Source organism: Pelecanus crispus, chromosome 6, assembly GCF_030463565.1.
Source record: "Pelecanus crispus isolate bPelCri1 chromosome 6, bPelCri1.pri, whole genome shotgun sequence".
Classification (NCBI taxonomy): Eukaryota; Metazoa; Chordata; class Aves; order Pelecaniformes; family Pelecanidae; genus Pelecanus; species Pelecanus crispus.
In genome coordinates this window covers 27,732,297-27,756,004 of record NC_134648.1, presented here as the reverse complement: position 1 = coordinate 27,756,004, position 23,708 = coordinate 27,732,297, and the positions used below count along the sequence as shown (strand labels likewise).

General features: G+C 53.7%; 1 protein-coding gene across 1 annotated transcript in view; it reads left to right on the top strand.

Annotated features, from left to right (window-relative positions):
* Positions 1-3,640: 3,640 nt before the first annotated feature.
* ALX4 (ALX homeobox 4) overlaps positions 3,641-23,708 on the top strand; it is a 40,512-nt gene continuing 20,444 nt past the window's right edge. Inside the window, exon 1 of the mRNA XM_075713242.1 lies at positions 3,641-4,037. Within this exon, the coding sequence (XP_075569357.1) occupies positions 3,641-4,037 (397 nt within the window). The remainder of the gene's footprint in view (positions 4,038-23,708) is intronic.

Here is a 23,708-nt window from a genome sequence, read left to right as displayed (position 1 = left end):
CAAGCCCGAGTGTCTAAATCGCACGGGAATAAAGCTTTTTTTTTCCTTGCAGAGATCGAGGTGTAGGATCCGACCGCTACCTCCTGCCCCTCGCACCGGGTCCTCACCCGGGAGCGACGCCCGCTCCTACCCGGGTGGAAAAGAAAGGGCTCCGAAAAGAAGCCAGACAGGGCTGCCCAGGGCTGCTCCCTGCTCCCGGGCGTGTCGCCGGGAGGGGACACCTGGATCGCCCGGAGCTGGAGACCCGCGCGGTTCCCCCAGCAGTGACCCCCTCGGTGGGAGCTGCCGTCCCAAAACGCGGGACCAGCTGGCTCTCACCTGGGCTCCCCAGCCCCGCAGCCTTGCGTGGGAAGGGACGCTCGGGACTGACCCCTTACAAAACCAACGGCGACTGTACCTGAAAACGGTCTCGATATAAAGCACATACGCATACGGAATTGGCAAACCGGTCGCTGCGGAGCGCGGACCTTTCGGCCGCTCCTTCCCCCTTCCCTTTTGGATGCATTTGGTGTAGCGACAGAGCGGGTTTGGGGGCACTCGGGGGAAAAATGGTGAGATGGGGTCTCAAGTGGTGCGTGTCCCTTTCTGCCCCGGCTCTGCCGCTCCTCGCTGCCGCAGGCGGGGATGCTCCCCCCGCCCCGGAGCCGGCAGCCCTCCCGGCGGAGGTGCGGCGGGAGCGGGAGGGCAGAGCCCCACGGCCGGCCGGACACGGCCGCCCCGGCAGCGCCGCGACACGCCGCCCCGTCGCCTCGTTTAGCGGGGAGGGCGGCTGCAGGCTCCCCGTTTGCTTTTACGTTCGCAAGGCTCCGCTCCCAGCTAACGGGAGCTGGGGGAGTCCCCCGTCAAACTTGCTGAGAGGACTTGGGGCAAAACCCAACCCAGGCAAACGAAAACCGTCAAGAAAAACGATTCCCCGGTTATTGCCCCCAGCCCCCGCCAGAACGCCAGGTATTTGCGAGCACGCTTTTCCCTCGGTAACGATTCCCGAATTAACCTCCCGCTTCCAGGGACACAAATTGGCCATTAGAGAGAGGGTTTTATTGCGGTCCTTTCCGCGGGGCTGCGGATTAGCCCTGATTGGGAATTAATGGACTTTTCGTTACAGTTTAATGCAAGGAGGGGCTGGCGGAGCGCTCCGGCCGAGGCAGACCCCGGGCAGCCCTCCTTCGGCTCGGCCAAGCCGGAGTGCCTCTGCGAGCCCTCGCACCGCAGCGCTTCTGGGAAAAAAAAAAAAAAAATTAAAAAAAAAAATCTCCTGCCCGATGCTGGAATCTCTCCCTTTAATTTTTGTTGTTGCTGTTGCTGTTATTTAACTTTGCCGAACAGAAATCCCGAGGCCGAATATAACGCCGCAGCATCGAGGATTGCCCTCACATCATTTCTTTCAGCCTGCCGCTTCGTTCGCCAAAATAATTGCTCGGGAAGTAACTGGCGGGAAAGCCCCTATTTAACGCGCTCACGCACCCCAATCCATGAGCGCGGCGGCGAGACCGCTGTGGTGGAACCGGGGACGCGGGAGCCGGGGATGCGGGTACCGGCAGCTCCCCGCCTTCCCTGCTCGCCCCGAAGTGGTTTTTAGAAAGATTCTCATGCATTGAGTTGGTTTGCTTTTTATTAAGTCGTGGACAAGGGAGAGACAGAGTGGGCTGTGGTGGGGTGGGGGAGTTTGGGAGGGGAGAGAGAAACGACGAGGAAAGAATTAAGCAAGGTAATAAAGAGAATAAGGAAGGCAAATCCGCTGAAAGCTTTCTTGGACCAGAAAGCTGAGCGAGCCCAGCGCTGCTCTGAGGGAGACTCACAAAATGGTTTGAAATCTCGTAAATGAATCCGTCTCTGGCTGTTTTTAACGACGACCTCGCTAGAAATCCCTTCTGCATCTGGGGGGCGAGGGGCGGGGGGGCTGTTCTTGCTAATGAAAACGGCGGTGCTGGTCTTGCAAAGCCCTGGGGGGCGGCGGCGGCGGCCACGGCCCCCCCTGAACTGTCGCCCCGGGGGCCGCACCCCCGCCCTGCCGCCCCGTTCCCCCCCCCCCCAGCCGCATCCCACTCCCCCCCGCGCACCCCGATACACACACACAGATAAAAGCCACGATTCTCCCCCCCTCTCTGCACCGGGGAGGGGGGGGGGGGAGCCGGGGGGAGAAGGGAGGACACATGGGCCGGGCCCCGGGGGGAGCCCGCTGGGAGCCCAGAGCCGCCGCCGATGGCCCCGCTCCCCGCCCGCAGCCGGCTCCGCCGCGGCCCGCGCTCCCGAAGGGGTTAAGGGCCGCCTTTTCTTCTCTTTCCTTTCTTTTTCTCTTTTTTCTTTTTTTCTTTTTTTTTTTTTTTTTTTTTGACTGAAGAACTGTGGATGTAGTTTGCGTAATATCTTTATTACTGAAAACTTCAAGGTAAGCGAGCAATAGAAACCAGATGTGGGGACGGGAGGAAGGCAGGGTAAAAGTAAGTGTAAGGGGTAGCAGGAGTTAACCGGGGGAGGAGGGGAATCAGGTTGAATGGCGGGAGGGGGGGACGACGGAAGGTGAGTATTGATTTATTTTTAAGCCCTTTTTGGGTTGCAGTTGACCCCTCAAACCAAAAAGGGCTCCTGCCAGCCTCCGTCCCTTTGCAAGTTCACCTCCGGCAGTCCCAGAAGCCGGGGCCAATTTTCCGTGCGTGGCGACCCTGTTAAAATCCCTCCCTGCTGCCCTCCCGCTTTTGATCCAGTTGTTTTACACCTGGAGAGAGCACGTTTTTAGAGGTAAATAAATAATGACGGTCATAAACGTGCGGCGAGCCGCCGCGGAGAGCTTGCCCGCCGATGTGCTGGGCGACCGCGGCAAACGCCGTGCCAGGGCAGGCAAAGGGCTGGCGGCAGCGCTGGGAGAGCTGCCGGCTCTGAAGGGGTTAACGGGGGGGGGAGGCTTAAAGGCATATAGCTGCGGGGGAAATCCGTATTGCCTTTAACACGGAGGAGGGGGCGGCGGAGGCGGGGGTCCCCGCAGCTGGGGCAGGCAGCGGCGGAGAGGGCCGGAGCGAACCGAGCGTGCCACGACCATTAAATCGTCCCGGGTGCTTCCGCCTGCGCGGATCCCGCATCCATCCCTTCGTGGCGTCCGTGTCATCTGCTTGATTTTCTATTTTTCAGTCATACAGACTTTCGGGGTTGGTTTTGGGGTTTTGTTGGGTTTTTTTTTTTTTAACACAAAAGATACGACCTCCACCCCCCTCTGCTTCCACACACCCCCATAGACAGACACACACCCCCCTTCCTGGGCCCCCTCCCCTCCACTGTCATCATCTACATATTAATTGGGGGAGAGGTCTCTCTCTTCCCCCCCCCCCCCCCCCCATGTGTGTGGGGGGGGAAGTGCGGAGAAGAGCCTCTTTAGAGTGTAGACAGTTTGGAGGGAGAGACGCAGGGCAAGTGCGTGTGTGTGTGTGAGAGAGAGAGAGAGAGGGAGGGAGAGAAAAAGACCCCTTTTACTGTGCGAGATCTTAAGGGGGTTTGGAGATCTGGTCAGCTTTCAAGAACATCTGAATCCTCTTAGAGCTCCCTGGCCCAGCTGTGAGTGTGTGCGTATGCGAGAGGGAGAGAGAAAGAGAGGTTCCTGGTGCCCCTCCAAGCGCATTAAGGACACTCGGGCCTTTTAATTTTAGGAATGAATGCTGATACTTGTGTTTCTTATTGTGATCCGGCTGCCATGGATTCCTACTACAACGCAGCCTCCCAGGGCACAGAAGGCTCCTCGCCTTTTAGGGCATTTCAAGCAAGTGACAAGTTCAGCCCTACTTTCCTGGCCAGCAAAGGACAAGGCTTTGGTGACAGCAGCACTAAGTGCCGGAGCCGCTACAGCCAGCAGGAATGTCAGTCCCTGGATGGCAGCGTGCAGGCTCCCGGCTCCGCCGGGGCTCCGGCCTCCTTTAACAAATACCCTCCGCAGCAGCAGCCGCCGCACCTCTACATGCAGCGAGGCCCCTGCAAAACCCCCCCGGAGAGCAACCTCAAGCTGCAGGAGAGCGGCGGCCACAACGGAGCTCTGCAGGTCTCCTGTTACGGTGAGTCCTTGGCGTGCGGCGGGGGAAGCTCCGGGGGCGAAGCCGGAGAGAGACGCCCGGGGCTGGAAAGGGCCTCCCGGGGCCGGGGCGGGGGGTGGCTGCCCGGCGGGACAAGTCCTCCTGGGGTCAAGGAGACCTCGCCCGGCTCCGCAGCGTGCCCGCGGGCAGCCCCGTCCCGCCGCTGTGCCCCCCGAATGTCTTTATTCCCAGCCGGGCCTGGAGCCCGCGATGCCCGCGTTCCCCCCCCCCCCCCGCCCCGTCCCTCTTTGCGGTGATTTTAATCGTAATTTCTGAGCCGGGCCGATGCGCTCCCCAAACGCGTTAGCTCTTGAGCAACGCAGGGAAATCCGCAGTAAACGGGGAGAGAAACAGAAAGAAAGAGCGGACCACCGGGCTGCGCGAAATATTCTCTCCGGGGACACTCTTCCAGAGGGGGAATTTCTGGAACATTTCACCGAAATCTTCGCTTCCCGCTGTAACGGTCTCTCCCGCTTTCCTGTCTCTCACTTTCTCCTCTAATTGCCACTCCCCTAATTGATTTCTGCCCGGCTGCAGATAACCCACTCTCATCCTCTCCGCGGGTCATTAGCGGCAATTAAGACACTCCCTTGCGCTGGCGCTCGGCAGGACAGCCTGGAACGGGGTCGCTTCTTATGTCGTTTCCGAGCGTGTGTTTAAAAGGCTTCTTCGGGAGGTTTCCGCTGTATCGAGGCGACTAGGGAAAAGAGGAAAAAAAAAAAAAAAAAAAAACCCAAACCCAAACCCCACCACCCTCCAAAAAAAAAAAGCCCAACAAAAAAGCTAACAACCAAACAAATACCTTCTCCCCCCCAATTATTTTTCCGAAGATAAGAAAGTGGATATGAAATACCTTCCTCTCCCTCCCGGTGACCAAGAGGGGCTGCCCCGGCCTGGATTCAGCGCGTCGCCGCTGACCGGGGGTGCCGTGTCCCCATCCCCGATGCTCCGGTCCACCGTGACCCCGCCGGGCAGGGACAACGACAGGGCCGTGCCGGGGGTCTCCAGGGAGCCCCTAAGACGGGCGGTGACTGCGGAGTGGGGGAGCGGGGAGGCCGGGAGAAGCCCGGGTCAGGCCGGCGATCCAACCTTTAGGCTCTCGCCGTCATTTTGGGTACCCTTTGCCCTCTTTACTTTCCCTTTCCCCCATCTCTAGACTTAGAAGGAGGCAGAGGCGCCTTCCTCCTGCCCATCTCCCAAACCCCGGCGTGCCGGGCCGCGTTCAGGCGCCGTCGATCACCCTCTGCGTGCAGCCAAAGTGTGCCCGCACCCCTCCCTGTCCCCCGATCCAGCTCCACAGACCCACCCTCCCAGGTGACTCCCGGCCGGGGGAATGGGCGTCGAGACCTCGCCAGGCAGCCGTGCCCGGGAACGGCGGGCAGAGCCCGGCTGCCCTGCGCCCGGCCGCGCTGCCCGCTCGCCGCCGGGCCGGGCAGGGGGCGACCCCGTCCCCCACCTCTGCTCTGCTCCTGCCCCGGCCCGCACCCGGGTGGGCACAGCCCTCTCCCGCGGGTCTCTCCCCGCCGGGCCGCGGAGTGGCAGGAGGGGTCCGGCGGGGGGGGGCTGCTTCGGCGCTCGTTTTGGCCGGGGCTTAGGCTGGGCTTTCCTCCCTCTCCCCCGCTCCCTCTCTTCCCCTGCCCCTTCCCCGTGGGCGGACAACCCCACGCCGGCGCCAAGGCCCGCTCCGCACCCGCGGAGGCCTTCTGGGGCCAGGCCGGGGCCCACGGCGAAGGGCACGGTGGGGCCGGGGAGCCCCGCGGGGACGCACGGTGGGGCCGGGAGGAACCCGCTCTCCGCTCCCGCCGGCCAAGCGGGAGCGCGGGGGAGCTCCCGGTGCTTTCCCGGGCCGCGGTGGCTTCCCGGCCGCCCTGCCCTGCCCTGCCATCCTCTCCCTGCCCTGCCATCCTCTCCCTGCCCTGCCCTCCCGTCCTCTCCCTGCTAACCGGCTCTCTTGTTTTTGTAGGTTGCAAAGCCCAGGGCGCCGGCTTAGCCTGTGATGCCACATTACAAGCCCCGGTAGAGCCACACGAGTTCCTCACCCTCCTTAACACCGCCGGGGTGCCCCCTGATTTCTTTCCAAGCGGGGCTCTGGGCTCGATTTCAGCGGGAGCCCCGCGTCGGCGGCGGGTGACCCGGCCCGGCCCAGACCCGCGCTCGTTGCGAGCCCCGTGTGATGTGGCTAGGGACGATGGGCTGTAATAAGAGACACATGGATCCGCGAGCATAATTAATAGCAATAATAACAGTAGTGATGGTTAATGGTCGAAGAGAGAGACTCGCTCGTAACAGCCCGATCGGGGTTTCGCAGAGCGACTGCAGCACCCGTAGGCGCCTCTCCGCCTTCTCCCAAACAGCTAAACCCACCGCGCCGGGCGCAGGCGTTGTGCCCCGGGAACCCCCGCGCCCGGCTGAAGGGACCGGGACCGGGAAATCCCCGAGCCCGGGGAAATACCCGCGGCGTGGGTGAGAGCGGGGGAAGATCTTGCGCGCCGTCCTCTCTCCCCGCAGCGAGCTCAAGCGCGGTCAGCAACCCCGGGGAGCTGCGGGAGGGTTCTGCTCGGGAAGCCGGGGAGCAGGCGGCTGCCCCCGCTGCCTCCCGCCGAGCCCCCGCGGCCGCTCCGGTGCCGGTACCGCCGTGCGCGATGCGCACAAGGGGAAGGAGCGCGGCGGCGGCGGCGGAGGGACTGCCGGCTCCCCGCGTTCCCGGTTACCCCGGGGCTGAGGAGGATGCTGGGGTGGTGGGACGCCGTGCCCGTAAGTCCCCCAATTTAAAAACTAACAGCACACCCCAAAAAAAGAGGGGGAAAAAAAAAAAAGAAGGAAAAAAAAAAACCAAGAGGCCGACAAAACGGCAGGCTCTCCCGCCGGGCTGCGCTCGGGCTTCCCCCCGCTCCCGGGGCTGCGGCCGGGGCTGCTGCGGGCCCATGGCCCGGGCCGGTGCCCGCGCTGCCGGGGGACGCCGCTCCCCGCACGCCGGCCCCGCAGCCGGCCCTCGCCGCCGCCTTTCCCCTCCTCGCTTGCAGAGCCCCCGGCGAGCCCGGCGCGGAGCGGCGGGGCCCGGGCTGGCGGCGGGCACGGCCGGCGCCCCGCCAGCCGGCGGGAGAGGGCGTCCCCCCCTTTTTCTGTTTAATTTTATTTTAATTCTTTAATAAACAAGTCGTTTCGCGTTATAAAAAGCCCGTGCCTGCCATCTATTGCTCTCGGCTTCTATTTCTAGATCTAAGCCTCTCCATCGCACTGTACGGATAAATATAGGCCGGGGAGAGCCGCGGCCGTAAATACACGGAGGACGCGAGCGGCGGTCGCCGAGGCGCTTCCAGCCCGGCCGGTGGCACCGGGCGGCCCTGGCTCCCGGCCGGGCTCCCCGCGGCCCCCTCGGAGCGGCGGCCGCCGGCCCGGCCCTTGGTGGGGGGGGGGGGGGGGTCCCGGCGGGGCTCCCCCCCTGCCCCGCCGCTCGCCCCCCGCCTGCGCCCTGCCGAGGGGCCGGCGGCCTCGCGCGGCTTCCCTGCCGTAAATAGGGGTCCCGGTTATCCCGCAGACCGGCACCGGCAATTAAAGCCGAAATCTTAAATGAAAGCCCTCAGAACAGGTTATATATCTTGGCTTAGGAGGGGGAAAAGCTTTCGAATGATTTACGTGCTGTAGTAATCTGACTTGCTATTTCTACTGCGTGGAGCTGAAGCAAGCCATATATCTCGAAACATATGTATGCGTATACCCATATACACACACAAATATATACGTATATCGCTGTCTAGAAATACGGGCTGGAAAACAAATCCTTTGGGGAGTGAAGGCGAATGTGATGGGGATGTTTGCTCAAAGGAGACAGGAGAAAGGAAACGGGCTTTCTCTAACAGAGGAAATTCTTTAAGTGCCGGGTTATGCAAATAACGACCGTTTCTTTTATTTAGCGAGCAAATAAAAAGTGCAGCCTAAAGTGCGTTATTAATAGAAGTGCAGAAAGCAACTGCCGTAGGAATCAGAGGCTCACTGCGTGCTTTTTTAAATTGACACTTTTAATGCATTTCTCCTCCTCCTCCTCCCCCTGATGTAATGTGAACTGCAGGCACGGCAGGAACGAGCTCGCCGGCGGTCCCCCCTCCGCCTCCCGGGAGAGACCGCTCGCTGCCAGGCGCTCGGGGCTCCCCGCGGCGCCGCGCAGAGCCCCCGCCGATGCTCAAGGGCTCTGCGGAGCTCGCCGTGCGCCGGGGGCACCGGCGGCATCTGCCCCTTCCCCCGGCTCCAGCCGCAGCCCCGAGCCCGGGGCGGGAGGGGGCACCCGGGGCCGTGTGCTCTCCCCAGGACTCTTGCGGGGGTCCTCCGCGTCGGGCGATGCCGTGCCTCCCCCCCGGCCTCGGGGGGTCTTACGGCCCCCTCCCCCGGGCCTCCGCCCGCCCCGCTGCGCACCTCCGCGGGAACGGCTCCGCCACCGGCCCGGGGGGCGGCGGCTGCCCCTCGCCCGGCCGCGGGGTGCAGAGGGCTTTGGGGGGGATCCAGGGCTGCGGCGGCCGCCCCGGTCCTGTGTCCCCCCCACCTCGAGCTTTGATCTGGGCCCTCGGCTCCTGCCCGGGCTCCTTCCCGCCGATAAAAGCGCCGGCGGGGAGGCAGACGGGGGGTGCCCGGGCTCCCCCCGCACCCCGGCGGGGAGAGGTGCGGGGGGGGGGCGGGGATGGGGAGATGCCGCTGCCCCGATCCCCGCGGGGGGCGACAGGAGAGTATAAAGGGGAGAAGAATGCGGGAGGGAGGCGCGAGTGGGGAAGCGGGGGCAGGGGGGGACGGGCATCAGGGAGAAGCGGGAGCGAGCGGAGCCAGCGAAGGCGGGGAGCTGGGCTGAGCTGGGCTGAGCTGGGCTGAGCCGAGCCGAGCCCAGCCGAGCCGAGCTGAGCTGAGCCGAGCCGAGCCGAGCCGAGCCGAGCCGAGCTGGAGGGGGCCGGGCGGCGGGGCCGGCCCCTTCCCGGGTGCCGCAGGGCCGGCTGCCCGGCGAGGCTCGGCCGCCGGCTCCCGGCGTGCTGCTGACGCCGCCCTGGCAATCGCCCTCTCTTTTCCACAATAGGGCCACCAGATCTGCCATTCAAGGGCTCCGGCACCCTCCCAGGGAGGGGAGGGAGCTCTCGCCAGGAGTTTGGCTAAGCCTCTGTTTGAACAGACACTCGGAGGTGCGGGATCTCCTCCGCGGAAACCTGCGGGATTTCCTCAGGGAGCAGGACGCGAAGGTAGGGCTCACGCTCCTTACCCCGGCTGCGCAGGAAGATGTATTCGCGGCTCTCCCCAAAGATGTTTTGCGCTTCCCTTGACTTGGACGGTAGATCTGGCTGGAGACTTTTATAGGATTCCTGACCCGAGCTGTTTATAACACTCATGTGTCAAAGGACCGGGAGCCTCCCTCCCCCTGTATTCCTGCCGCTCCCTCCTTGCAGGAAGATTTCTTTTCGCACTAGAGCTGTTTATTTTCGACTTGTTCGCTGCTGATTGGGATTAACTCCGCTTTAGCCCTACACTTCTGCAGCGCACGCTTGTAACCCCAGCAGGACGTTACCAGCAACAAGAAGGGTGCGGAAAGAGAGAGAAAGAGTCTTAAAAGTTTTACTAGTCTTAATTGTTTTGAAAGCAACACAGTGCGAAGCAGACGAGAAAAATACTGATGGGGAGAGAGATTTGGAGATGCTTACCGAGTGCGTCTTTTCCTAAGGGTTTGGTGTAGGAGTGCTATTAACAATATATGCTGATGCCAGATAGCGCAAATGAGCTGTGTGTGTGTTATCTGGAGCTGCAGGCTGTTTATTTTGTGCTGCCTTTTGAGCATACATTCAGTGTGGTTGCATGACTAACTGGCTGGAGTGATTCACTGGCTGCTTTATGGGTGACTGCTCAAAACAAGTTGTGAATCAAAAGAGATTTCTTTGGCTGTGGTTTCTAACCTCCCAAGTTAAATGCACTCAGGGTTTAAGGGGAGCTAATGCGCAGACTTCAATCCCTCAGATCTTGGAGATTTATCCCTTTTGCAAGCCCTTCGTTCAAAGCCATGATGAGTTTCCCTTGTAAGAGGGAGGTGGTGTCTGGGAGGCTCGGAGCCAAGGTCTGCTGCTAAAGGCCACCTCCAGCCACAGCCCTGTCCATTCGGTCACCCTGGTTCCCAGCTCTTTAGCCAGTTTCGCTCCCTGGAGTCCTTAAGTCTTGTTCAGGGCGTTCGGGTAGCTGTAGCAATTCTCAGGTAGAAAGTGTGACGCATCCTGGGGCAGTAAGAGACTTTTCTTCCCATTTTGCAGTTGGAAAAACTGAGGCTCAGGACCTGCGAGTGGCTTGTGCGAGGTCAAGCTGTCGCCACTCAGTGGCATCAGTGTGATCCTCCCAGGGCCGTGGGTCCGGCAGAAGGAGGGTCTCAGCAGGCTGGAGAAGTGGCCCACTGCTCGAGTCAGAGAACTCACGGAGTAGAGGTCCTGTGTTTGATTTTGGAGGGGACTGAACTTAGGTTTCCTGACGGCCAGGTCCTTATTGGGTGCAAGAAGCTGCAGCAACTGGTGTGTTCTCATATGCTCAGGTGTCTTAGTACATAAAATACACTCAACCTGTCAATCCACATGAATGGTCTTATCTTTAAAAAGCAACTCACCAGCGTGGGCAACCTACATCTGCCAAAAAAAGATAAGGGTTGGTCACTGCTTTTCAGAAAATGCTGAGAGATCCCTGCCCCAAAAGTCATGTGTTTCTGAGGTATTACTCCTACATATTTGGAAAAAAAAAAATCTCATCTCAATCATTAGTCAGCTTGGAAAGCATACGTCTAATATTCTCATGTAGATACATTTTCAAAAGGAAAGGAGAAATACTTCTGGATTAGCAGAAGCCTGAGAAGTAACACAGCTAATATAAGGACCCCTGTGACTTCAGGATCATTTACTAAGAGATGGATGGGAACATTTCATATGAATAAAGCGTTAGACTAATTTACCATAGTTACGTGTCTCAGCTGCCTCAACTTGTAAATGAAAGTTCGTAAGTAAAGGAGGAAAGCTGCTTACATATATTAAATAAATGACCTCCATTTTATTTTCTGTGTCAGTTGAGATGAATCAACGCTATTATATGTACTGGTGATCCTGCTTGGTCGTGTTTTCATTCATGCTTGCACGTCACCTTCATATTTTGACTGTCACGTAAGTAGGCATGAAGTGAAAGAGCAATTGTGATCACCACGATACTTCCAGGGCCATTTTTTGATCGAAGAGAGATAAGTCAATGAGGAATAGGGGAGAGGGATGGAGGGAGGAAGGAACAGAGATGAATGAGAAGAGGCAGGGGAAGAAGAAGAGGAGATATCTTGGAGGGGTGATAGCAGTGGCAGACTCACCACTGTTATGGAAGGTGGTCTGCAACTGATTTTATGGACTATGTAAGTATGAATCCACAAGCATCAAATTCTTAATCTCTCTGTTGACAATAGCTGTGATTCAATATTTAGTAGCTGCTATCTTCAGGTCCCAGCAGGATTTAGCCATGACAAGCTGGTATGTCATGAGCTATGGTCTGTCCTTATCTGCAGTGATTGAAGACCATTGCATCGCCTAACTCAGCAGTTAAATGCTAACTAAAATCTGATAACTTTTTTTTTTTTTTTTTTTGTGAAGATGTGGTTTAAGGGTTTATCCTTATGCAGTTAATCTGCTTGCTGGAAACAGATGGTTGAATCAGTATTATTTCTAAATATATGTTTTATTAGCAAGAACTGTGTTCATTAGCTGTCAAGCAAGTGGGTTTTTAGCTGGTGATGGAGCCTGAAAGGTAATCTGGCTTAGTCACTGATAGATATGCTGTACGCTGAGGCTGGGTGAAAACTCTGTGGGGCTTATGAAGTTAGCAACCACCTTTATCCAGTAAAAGTCTGCAAACACTGCAAAACTAAAGAGGGAGAGTCAAGAGAAAGTCAAGGCCCATCAGAGAAGTGCTATCAACGTGAAATAAGGAACCTGAGGAAGAGACAGGACAAATATTTTGGGCAGGCTTCTGTCTGGGGGAAATAAAAGAAACTTGTAATGTCTTGAAATGACTCCTATCAGATTGCTACTGTGTTCAGAGACATAGTGCTCTGTGTGCAAACACCACTCCATAAAACAAATACCTTGGGTCTCATCAGTTCCTCCCTGTACTGGAAACTGCCTCCTCAGGACTTGGGATATTGGCTGACTGCTTCAGTTTGGAGTGGTAACACTGTTGTCAGGGTAGGATGCAGTTTCCAAAGAGGGAAACGGGGAACTGTATTAATTTTTTTGACGCAAAAAGGATCAGATAACAAAGGTGCTTGCAGACATCTAACCTATTCAGGAGCGGTGGAAGTGAAAGGAATCCACACCAGAGTTAAATCAAAACGAAACAAAGTTGTAAACTGTGCACAGGAAGAGAGGGCAATATCAGGAATTTTCCCAGAAAGGGTCGAAAACCTTCAGAGAATGATTCTGTGCTGGGACAGTGCCTAGAGGGATCCGAAGGCCCAGCTGCAAGACCCTGACTCTGCGAGGTGCTGGGGAACGTGTGACACAGGCCAGAAGACGTTTCACAAAACAGGGGAAACGGGGAAACGGGAAAACATTGTTCAGCCTGAAAATTAATAGGAGGCCTGAGCCACAGCAAGGTTTCTGAAAGAATAGAAAACCATCTCAAAAAGGAAACCAAAGGCTCACCAGGATACCAGCCCGCAGGGCGTGGAGCTGGTCTCAGGCTGTTGGGTCTGCCAGGCAGGTTTTGGGGCACCCATAGGACTGGCCGTTTCCAGCGTGTGTGCTCTGTAACACACGCACAGGGAGGCCCACAGCATCAGGTTTTTCCAGCCCCAGTGATGCCACTTGAGAAAGGACCCCATGGGAGGCTGATGCATGTCCATTCCCACCGTGTGGCCAGCTGGAAAGAGGAGCCAGACGGAGCCTTGCTCTGCAGCACTTGTTCACAGGGAAGAGCCTAAGGTCAAACGCTGGGGCAGGGCTACGCTCCGTAGCCTGCACTGCAGTGCTGGTCTCCAGTTTGGGAGGCTGCGAGACCTCCTGGAGCACTGTGTGGTTCTTTTCCAGCCTTCCCTGGGATAGTGCATGCCCAGACCTCATCCTGGAGCGGAGTCAGGAGCACAGCTGTGGCAAGCACTATGTTATAGACACAACCTTGCTTATCAAGATTTGGTCTGAACCTTCATAAGCAGATTGGAGCCAGATATCAGTCTGAGCTAGACAGGACACAGCCAAATGCTAGAAGGCAAGAGGAAGAAGAGACCCACCTAAATTGGCAGAGGACCTGCAGACATTTTGTGTTCCTCACGTCTCCAGATGCCAGTGAGGACTTCCAAGATAAATAGCCGATGGACCAATTGCTAGACACTTAGGCAGATTCTACAGGAGGCCAGAAACACTCCATGAAGCTGTGGGATTTATGGTGGAGCTTAAATATTGCGTTTCAGCCCTTGAACAGAAGTTGGAAAGCTGCTACTGGAAGAGAGGGAAGCTGGTTGCTTTATATATGAAGGTATAAGGTCCTGTGCTAGAGAGAAGATTATTTCCATCCAGTTCATACCACTTCAAGCTATTAGTAAAAGGGACTTAGGCAGGATAGAGAGCAATGGGGGACTGGCTACAACATCAAACATGAGTGCAGTGGCTCAGTTAAGTGAAGTTCTGATGGGGAGGCAAAATATCCACAGAGAGGGTTATAAATATATGGCTAGTCAGGACAGAGCCTCATAAAAATCTGCTGAAAGGCTCAAACTCAACTCAGGAAACAGAGGGACCTGAAGCTGTGCATGTAAAGCTGGGTGATACTGGTTTTAAGTTAGAGTTGAGGCTGTAGCAAGGCTTTGTGGTGCCCACGGCTGGGTATTAAGTTGGTGTTCAGAGAACACCACTTCCCTTGCAGCCTTTAATTAGCTTGCTTTTGGGAAGGGTACTTTTGTGGCTGGTTGTACTGGAAATCCCCTTTTCCTTGGCCTTGGTGGCAAAAAATTGAGTTCTTCATTGGACAACCTATTTGCCTCCATTTGGCAGCGGTCCGGTCCACTTCAGATGGAAGGCTATGGGGGAAGCCAAGCAGAAAGAGAAGGGTTATCGCATGTGTAATTTATAGGCATCACAGATGCTCGTTCAGTTACTGCAGTTGCTAATTGAAACTAGACAGAGGGGGAGATGATGGGACAGTCCAAAATGGAGCGACCAAATGGGTATGAGGGAAGACAGGGGACTGGGGAAAGTGTCCTTGCTGGGGAGAAATGCCTGTGGGAGCCTGGACCGCTGAGATCCAGGAAAATGCTCAGTGAAGCCAAGGTGGGAAATGAACTAATACTCATCATGTACATCACTGTGGTTGGTACCTGGTCAGTGAGCACCAGGGCTTTCAACCTGCGTTGTTTTCCTTTAAAGACATGGCTGATGTGGCTGATGTGAAAGAAAGAGGTTTGGTCAATCTGTTTGCAACTCCCACATCCATGGGCAGATCCCTGAGCTGTCTCTTTGAGGTTGCAGCCAGCTCCTGGACCTCATCTGTTGTCCTGGTTAGCAAAAAAGGCCAGCAAGAGCTTTGCTACATAATATGTTAATCAAAGGGTGCTTGTGCCTTACTTTTAATAGATAATATCTGGAATGTGCCCTACTAGGTTCATTTTGGTTTCCACTGAGGGTATCTGGTGGTGAAAATGGCTTTCATGTTAGGACAAGTCCACAGCAGACTGTAGCGTGGGTCTCCCACTACCTGTGTAAGGCAGCCCTCGCTCAAGAGACCAACAGAGCAGGTACTGTATGGCCAGCCATCCAATCCCTCCGTTATAGCTGAGGATATCCTGGCATGTGGTAAACCCTTTAATAGGAACTGATAATGTTTTATAAGCAGGCTGTCGCGAGCTCAAGGCTGCCAACCTGAAATTGAACCCAGAGTGAGGTGACCTGTTGAAAAGAGGTGTAACGCACCCTGGGAGAACTTGCAGCCGGGGGCAATGGGGCAGCACTTCCCTGATGCAAGGGAAGGGAGCAGGGCACTGTCAGCCTGCCTGGCCTTGGGGGCACCGATCCTGCTGCTGGAGACTCAGCTGCAGACTTGCCAAGATTACAAAAGCTCCACATGCTCCTTGTAAGAAGGGAAAGCTATCTCAGTGGCCGGAGGAGAGCAGCTGGGCATTTTCAGAGCTGAAGCAGTTTCCACTGAACACAGCTGGGGTGCTTGTGTGGTGAGGACAGCACTGACATGAGACCAAAGTCACCAAATGCTCGTTCTGCCAACACTTTATTCAAATGCCTTCTTTGGGACAGACACCTCCCTCAGCAGGAGACCAAGAAAAGATTGAGACTGCATCCTTTTTTTTTCTCCTTTCTTTCACAGTCTGCAGGAATGAAAATGCTCCTGCTTCATCCAGTAGATGTAGGTTTACAAGAGCAGAGTTCAAGGAGTTAAAAGCATCCCTCCAAAAGGCTCCTGGTATCAAAAAAAGGTGTGATTGAAAAAACCCCTCATTTGGCAACTGTGTCTGCTTTGGAATATAGTCTCTCTTCAGAGCAGCAGGGTAAGAGCTCTCTGGTCATAGTGAGAAAGTTTGGAATTTAAAGATGAAATGCTGTATAGGAGATGGGGAAATAAAACAATGGGTTATGAGTATTCATGAGAGCTCGTTATACCTGAAACCATCAAAAAGGAAGTTCTGAGATTTCGTTACGATGTCAAAACCACTGGACATCTTGAGGTTGCAAAATCCTTAGTCAAGCCAAGAGAGAACTGGTTTCGAGGAAAATGCAGACAGATGATGGAAAAATACTACAGGAAATGTGATGCATTTCTTGCATGGGTTGTATTTCAAAAGCGGGTCCCCAAAGGTACGGAGAAGCCCTACTGAGCTGTGTCTTCCGGGGACCTTACTGTGATTTGTTGCTGTTGATGTTGTTGGGCCTTTGCCTGAGATGGAATCTGCCAGACAATATTTGTTGGTAGCTATGGATTTCTTTACAAAATGGCCTGAAGCTTACCCAAAAAGGAACCAAGAGGCTGTGATTGCAACCAGGCTTCTAAGGGATGAATTTTTCACCATATTTGGGGACCTAGACACAAAGAGTGTGCAACAAGGCAGAGGCTTTGAGGCCAAAGTATTTCGGCAGGTTTGTCAGATGCTAGTAAATGCAATAGGAAACACCCAGCATCCTACGGACAGTGGACAGGAGAAGCTTGGCTGGTGCTGGGAGGAGGCATTGAGCCAACTGCATGATGCTTGGCCTACATGCCCCCATTTACACTGCCTGGTCTCCCAGTGCTGCTCTTCAAGGCCTTGGTATCTGCCTGCCCCATGCTGGCACCTGAGAGACCCTAGTGTGTCTTGCACGGCACCGAAAATCTATGAGTGGGCAACTGAATCACCCCCCAGATACCTTACAAGAGAATGACAAAAGGACCCAGATTAATCCAGCCCTTTGTCTATTCTGTTGATTTTAATGACTTTCAGAGAAGTAGAAAGGGAAAGTGCAGTCTGATCCCAGTTCTCCTTTTCAGACATTAGTCAGGAAACATAGCACACTCCTTGCAAGAATTTCGTAAATTTGGGCCATTTGGTATGCACTGGGCTGGCCTAGCTGGACTCTGCAAAAATCAAGTGGAACGGCCTGGGTTTTTCTAGAGAAAAACAAATGAGAGTATTGCTTCAGGCAACATGCACGTTTCTTGATGTAGGCTTATGTGTAGGAACCTGGCTGATTCCACATCCCATGGAGATGGAGAGATTAGGAGCCCAAAGCCAGGTAAACCATGGTGTGTAGCAGTGACCGCATACATGCATTAGCATGTAAGAGGCCAGTGGGTCCTGGCCCAGGAGGAGTTATGAGGGGAACTGAGTGGGTCCTGAAAGCCAAGAATACAGCTGTGGATGTTGAGTCTGACAGAAATTAGTTCCCTACTGGGGAAAAAGAGGGAATGACCTGGTTTAGCCAACAGATTTCATTAAAACCAAAAACTCTGCTGAGAACTCCTTCCCAGGGGGTCAAAAGGAAAGGGAGCAGCAGCTGAAAGCCTGCAGTGGCATCTCAGCGGGAGCAGAGTCAGCCCAAGCTGGCTCTATGAAAATGGCCCAACGGGAAAATGCAATGCGAGTATGTAAACAGCTAAGTTGGTTGCTCTGACACTCTTCCTCCCTGCATGTCTGAGATGAAGCAGGTCCATGGGTCTGGGTTCCACTGGCAGGAGGCTGAGCAGGGGGTCATTTTGCAGGGGTGCCTGGTGGTGGTGAGCAAAGCAGTTCCCTTTTGCTCAGCGTCATGCCAGAAGTACTGATACACTAGTGTGAGCACGGGCAAGCCAATGAAACCAGCAGATGAAGGCACCAAAGACTGCTCAAAGCACACCCCAGAGCAGGCTAGGTACGCCCAGAGCAGGGGGCAGGGGTAAGCAGGGAACCCAGCGCTGTGGCAGTCATAGCAGCGTAGCACCATGGCTGAGCCCAGCAGGGCTGTCCCTGCCCACTCCTCATCCTGTCATGTCCAACGTTGTGCCAAGCCACCCCTTCCCCAGGCAGGCAGCTCTGCTCCACAGCCCCCAGATCTCCTGGCAGAGCTTTCTCCCGGGGCCAAGACCCATTAAATAAAGAGATGACAGGGTGTCATCTTGACATGGTGTGTCATCATGACAGGCTTCCAGGGTGTCCCTGGCTGGTAATAATCTATAGAGCTTCTTACTGTAGCATCTGAACATCACAGTCCATCTACTGGCAGGTGATGGAGCACCAAAGTTTTCTTTTCTGTTTATGTCAGACCATGCTCTTGACAAAGTTACACACATCCCCCATTGCTCTCAGCTGGGAGTTATTTTACAAAGGAGTTACTTACAGGGGAAGGTTATTTAGTCCAGTATTTGCTACAGTTTGAAGCAGGTTGAACTGTATAGCAGTCATGCTATCCCTGTTTATAAGCCTCAGCTTCATCAGCTGTAGGAGGTGTCAATGGGGAAGAACGGTGTGATGTAAACTGATTTGGGAAGCTGCACCTTTGCTTTGGAAAACAGAAGACATGAGCTGCAAATACTCAGAGTCCCTAATTTCAGGCAAGCCTCTTGGTACTGGCAGGCGCAGCACAGGGGCTCTCTGAGCCCTTCTTCAGGATGGAGAGCTTCCACAGTTTCTTCCAGCACTAAAACCTTGGCTCTAAAACCCTGGCTTGTTGGAAGTTACAGCCTCATAACTGTGTTCACTGAAGGAGTTTTGTAGCCTGGAGCCCCATTATTTACGTCCGACTATATCTTCTCCCGAGAGCCTTATGAACAAAATGAATAGCAGCAGAAATCACACATTCCGGTACAGGGATGTTCGCCTCTTGTGAAGTCTGCAAAATCATGACCCACATGTATGATGAAATAGTAAATCCAAGAAGACAGTGTATGGAAAGCCTAGTCTGAGATGAGAAGGAAGGAGAAAGCAAGCTGCTGCAGCCCCCAGCTGCTTTCCTTGCAGATGCTCTGAGCTCAGGAGTTGGGGTTGTTTTGGGAAGTGGAGGCCAGCCGGTGCCTGGTGGCCCCACTAATGCCAGGAGTCCTCAGACATTGGAAACTGAAGCATTTATCTGTTCTTCCCAAATTTCACTCTTTCCAGACCCTTGCAAATAGGCTTATTGCTAAAGAGTGGAGGAAGATGGAGTGGCTGGAAAGGGGTCTTGCTTACTTTCAGCTAGGAAACTCTGAAACAGTACATACCTTTCAGACTGGCGCTTTCGACATCTATTGTTTCCAGCCTATGTTTTATGATTGCGTATTTTATTCTACTCTCTAGGCCATCCTGCCTTCAGTCACTCTTTCCATGTGCTGTTAAGACCTCCCATTGCTTTCCACCTTGCTAGAAAAGGCAAGTTTTAAACACCAAAGCTCTTGCTGTGGCACTGGCATGGGGATGGCATCTTCTTTAGGCAGAGCCCTTCTGAGCTGGTGGCTGTGTCAGCACATGGACACCCACATGTAGATCAGAAATATCCCTAAACAAGGGCTCCCCTAAAGGAGTATTTTGGGAGACGGGGCAGGAGGAACAAACGCCCCTTATGTTATGTTTGCAGATTGTCTGTGAGCAAAGTATGATTTTCCAAGGTCTGTCTGGGATCCAGCCAGGATTGTTGTTAGGATGACATTTCCGAGTAATCTTTGGTCAGCAGATTGTGCTGGTGTATCAACCGGTGCAAGAAGTAGGCAGCAGAAAGGTGAGCTGTGCTGGCGAGTGGAAGGTAGGTACACGGTGGACACATGAGATAAGAGTCTTTTCTGTTCCCTGGTTGGATGAGCATCACTGGCAGAAGTAGGTTTCTGGGGCAAATACTCCTTTTCATGAGTTCCTAAAGATGATTTCTGTAAATATTTGCTAATGTTTACTTGACTTTTGCAGTCACTCATGTCAATATGATCCCATCCTGGAATGCTAAATGGAAACAAACACAAAAGTGGGCACGAGCTCAGCTGATGTGGATACAGTTTTTAATTTAGGCTGATTTTCATGGTCATCCTCTTTCACGTAGTCATCCAGTTCTGCTGAGAATTAGTGGTGCTCCAGGAGCTTCATTGTTTCCAAGATTCATGATGTTTTTGTTCACTGTTAGGAAGTGCGTTACCAGAGTCACTGTTGTTTGTGTGTACTGTCTGACACTTCCTACCAAAATCCTGCCTCCAGTTGTTTCTAACTTAATCAAAACTTAAACAATTTGGCCTAAAAGCTCCCACAGCAGTTGTTTGCCTCTGGCTGGATTTTTTAAAGTTCATCTGAATCAATTAAGCTGTTTCCAAGAACATAGCTAAAACTAAGCACATTTTTGTTTTCTCCATGTCAGAAAAAAAATGACAATGTGTTTTTTCAAAAGTTCTGGTGCACTGTGCTGTGGACCAAGAACGTCAGACTTGCAGTGGAGATGGGCTTTGGGCAGGGAATGTGCTTCATGCCTTTCTTCTGAAAAATTGTCCAAGAACAAGCCTCAAGGAGCTGTAGTTCTCACTCACTCAGTAGCAACAGCTTTGATTTTCACACCAAATTACACTGCAGATTTCCCATGTTCTGGGCATGATTCCACCCAGGTCTGAACTCTCATTTCTTGCAGTGGCCATTTACCCCAGTAGATGGTCCAGCCTTCCTTGGACCCAAGCAAAGTAGGGGAGCACATTGTTTAATGTAACTACAGACACAAGAAAAGCTGTATCTGGGGAAGCAGCAGAAGGCTGGGATAACAAATCTGGATGTGTCTGAAGACTGGGGAGTGTGTCATGTCAGACTGAATGGGGGCTTAGGACTGGGTGGCAAAGATGCAAAGATACAAAGGTATTGCATTATTCAGGGTATCTGAGAAGCATACTGAGGCCAACAGGACCTTCATCTCCAAGGTGCAAAAATATTAGACAATGCTAAGTGCTTCTTAAAACTCAGGCTTAGGTATCTCAGAGCAGTTGTTCTGCACTTGGTGGCTCTCCATCTCAGTTTGCCATCTGTACAACATAAGCAATAGTGGTGCATTGTCTCACTGGGCTCGTTGTGGCTCAGGCATCTCTGTGCAACCCTCCGATATGGCTCCGTGAATGCTATGGGAAACTCAGAGTACACTGCTGAACAGGGTGTGGATGCTGTGCAGTAAGTAAGGATTGCCTTCACACACTGGATGATGAGAAGAAGATGGAGAACTGCTCACCAGCAGTAGGGATGCAGTATATATGACCCGAAGACCCAGGAAGCAAGAAATATTTTAGAAAAGAAAGAGGAGGAAAGGCACAAAAGCCATTTGCATGGTGCTCTCACTGCTCATCCTCCTGTGTCCCATAGATGTGTTTGGTCCCTGCATAGGGTGTAATCATGGTGCTGAGCAGCCGGGAGCCACCCCTAACTGGCAGAGGCAGCTGCAGTCCATCAGCACCGGTGAAGCCATACAGCTCCAGGCACATCCGTAGCTGCAACAGCATGAGGGGCAAATGTCCTCTCTGGTCCAGTCTGTCCCCAGAAAAATTTGGTCCCAGAGTGGCTTTATAAAGGGATTCAGTGCTGTGGGTTATGGTGAGAGATCCACATCTTGGCCTCGTTCGGTCACCACCAAATGCAGTGGCCAGACCCCTGTTACTTCAGTGGTCAGGGTCGAGTGGCTGGAGAGCACATGCAGGATGGGCGGACGCTGTGGGAATGCGGCTCACTGGGCATGGGCAGTCTGGCAGGAGAAGTGAACCACAGGGGTGGAGAAGAAAGTAAAGGTCAAATTCTCTTGACTCACGCAAACCTACTTCTTTCTTTTCCCCGCCCGGTGACAACTAAACATGTTGCAAGGTGAAGTAGTCCTCAAGTGAAATGGAATCCCCCTTCTCAGGCCTTCGAGTGTGTAGCGCTCTGAATTACTTGACAAGCACAGTTAACCCTTTGAGCAAGTCACAACTCCCCTTTCGCAAGTAAGAGCACACTTCTGTGGATGCTTTCCTTGTTCAGTACTACCTATTTTCTTAATAAGTGTCATTTGCCCTGCATCTTGCTATTCTCAACTCAAAATGAAAAACGTAAGTTGCTGGCTGCGAATACTATTCATTATTCATTTACCAGAGGAATCTTAGGCACATTCATCCCATTTCCTCTTAGTGCCTCATTATCAATAAACCTTTGCCTCGCTGCTTCTGTAAATCATTTTCATCCCTTTCCTTTGTGAACCATGTGCTTGGGCTCTTGTACAAATGTCTCATGAGAGTAATTGGCCATGTAGTATCGTTTTTACTCCTTGATAAGTTGGTAAAACTTCATTAAGAGGAGATTATTGAACTGCAATTTTTTTTTTTTTTTTTTTTTTGAAGAAAGCATTGCACTTAAACTGTGAAGCACGCAGGGTTTCCCAGTATTTTCCTGAGCACAGCAGCTTGTGTCAGTGGTTGGTATAATTCCAAAGACTTGGATTACCCTGGCTCCCATGGGGAACCTTCTCTCCGCTGTGATATGAAGGATGTGGAGCTAACCCTCCAGAGACAAAAGTGCACTAAGCTGGGGGTTAGATTTTGGGGCCGAGAAGAAATGGGGGGGAGTTTCAAACATCCTTTCCCTCCTCCCCATGGCCCCAACAGAAAGAAACACAAGGTGTGAGAGCGTAGCACCCACGATTGATTGTGGGCTCCCATCAGAGTCTGGAGCGGTGCTGATGGTTCCACACCTTGGCGGCTGCTCTTCACGGCAAATGCCAGCAGTGGCCATAAACTTGCGGCCAGGATAGGGCAGGGGAAGGCTGGCTGCTGCAGAGGCTGGAGGGATCCTACAGAAGCCAAGAGTTTATTAAACTTCGGTTTAACTGGAGCTGAAATATGTTCCTCTAACGCAGGGCAGCAGAGGTTAATGGAGTCCTTTTTGTAGACATTTTATGACACTCTTTGGGGATACATATAAGAAGACTGGGGTGTTCTGGGTAATTTAAGTAAATATTTGTTTAGACTGTGTAAGGGGCAATTGCAGTTTCCAGGCAGGTCAGTCTTAGGCGGATTTTTCTTTCTTTGCCCTTTCTCCCCAGCTATTGGGTAGACACGCTGCGTTTCATGGCCAGGCCATGCAGCACAGCTATGCCCCCCCCAATACCTTGAAACAGCTCTCCTGGTCAGTGAGATCTTGAGACCACCATGCACCTCCTGTACTGCATGGGGGGGCTCATGGGGACCATGGACGACAGCCCCTGGCTAGCAGGGGTGGCTGGTGCCCTCAGATCCTGTCAGGACTCCAGGCTTCTCCTTCTCCCCTTTCTCCTCCTCCCCTTTCTCCTCAGCAGGAAAACTCTGCAGGACTGCAGCACCATCCCTGTCTCCTGACCTCGTGTCAGGGAGATTTTTTGCAGTGGGTGACCTGAGCAATGGAGCAAGGAGGGCTGTAGAGGTTGGGGGAAACAACCTGCCCCTGCGAGGTTTGCTGTTAGTTATTTTGTCTTTGCTCTTGGTTGGCAAGTTCCCAGTCTGGTTGTGCTGCTTCTTGCTTCAGTTCATGATTTTGCTGCCCTCTTTCTCTCTGCCAGCAAAAGCTGATGCCAGCCTGTCACCCCCAGTGACTGTGAACTGGTAGGTTTGGTAGCCAGAAACCTAATTTCTTTCTGGAATACTTCTAAAAGCCTACTTCTCGTAGGAACATTAGCAGTTCCCAGACCTGGCCGGCCTTGAGTTTTGCAATGTGCTGTCAGAATGGAAATAAGTTTTAGCTGTGCTTCCAAGAACGGGCAGGTTTGGGGAAGGCTGAATGTTTTTCTTCCCTCATCTGGGCCTTTCTTTACTAATCAGCTGTATAAAACTGAAGAACAGCAGAACTATTTTCTTAAAGAACCTGGCCCAAACTTTGGCCCAACATTTAAACTCAACCCTTTCTGTGGTTCAGAGAGGTTCAGCCAACTTTGGGTGTTTCCTGTTTTTACTTCAGCTTTCCCATCACTACTGCTTTCCAATTTCCAAGCAAAAATGGTAGCACCCAAATCCCCCTGAGATGCACTATACTTGGGTAGCAATGGGGCTGCTGCAGCATCTCATCCAGACTCAGAGTCTCCAGCTCTTCTCCATGGGGGCACCTGGGGGCCCAAATCGGGAAGCACAAGAAGCAGCACAGGAGCTGTGCTGGACAGATTTGTTGGGGCTTGTCTGACTGCCCATCTGAAGTACATAACGCTACACTTTAAGCATAAAGGTAGTCCAGGGACACACACATGC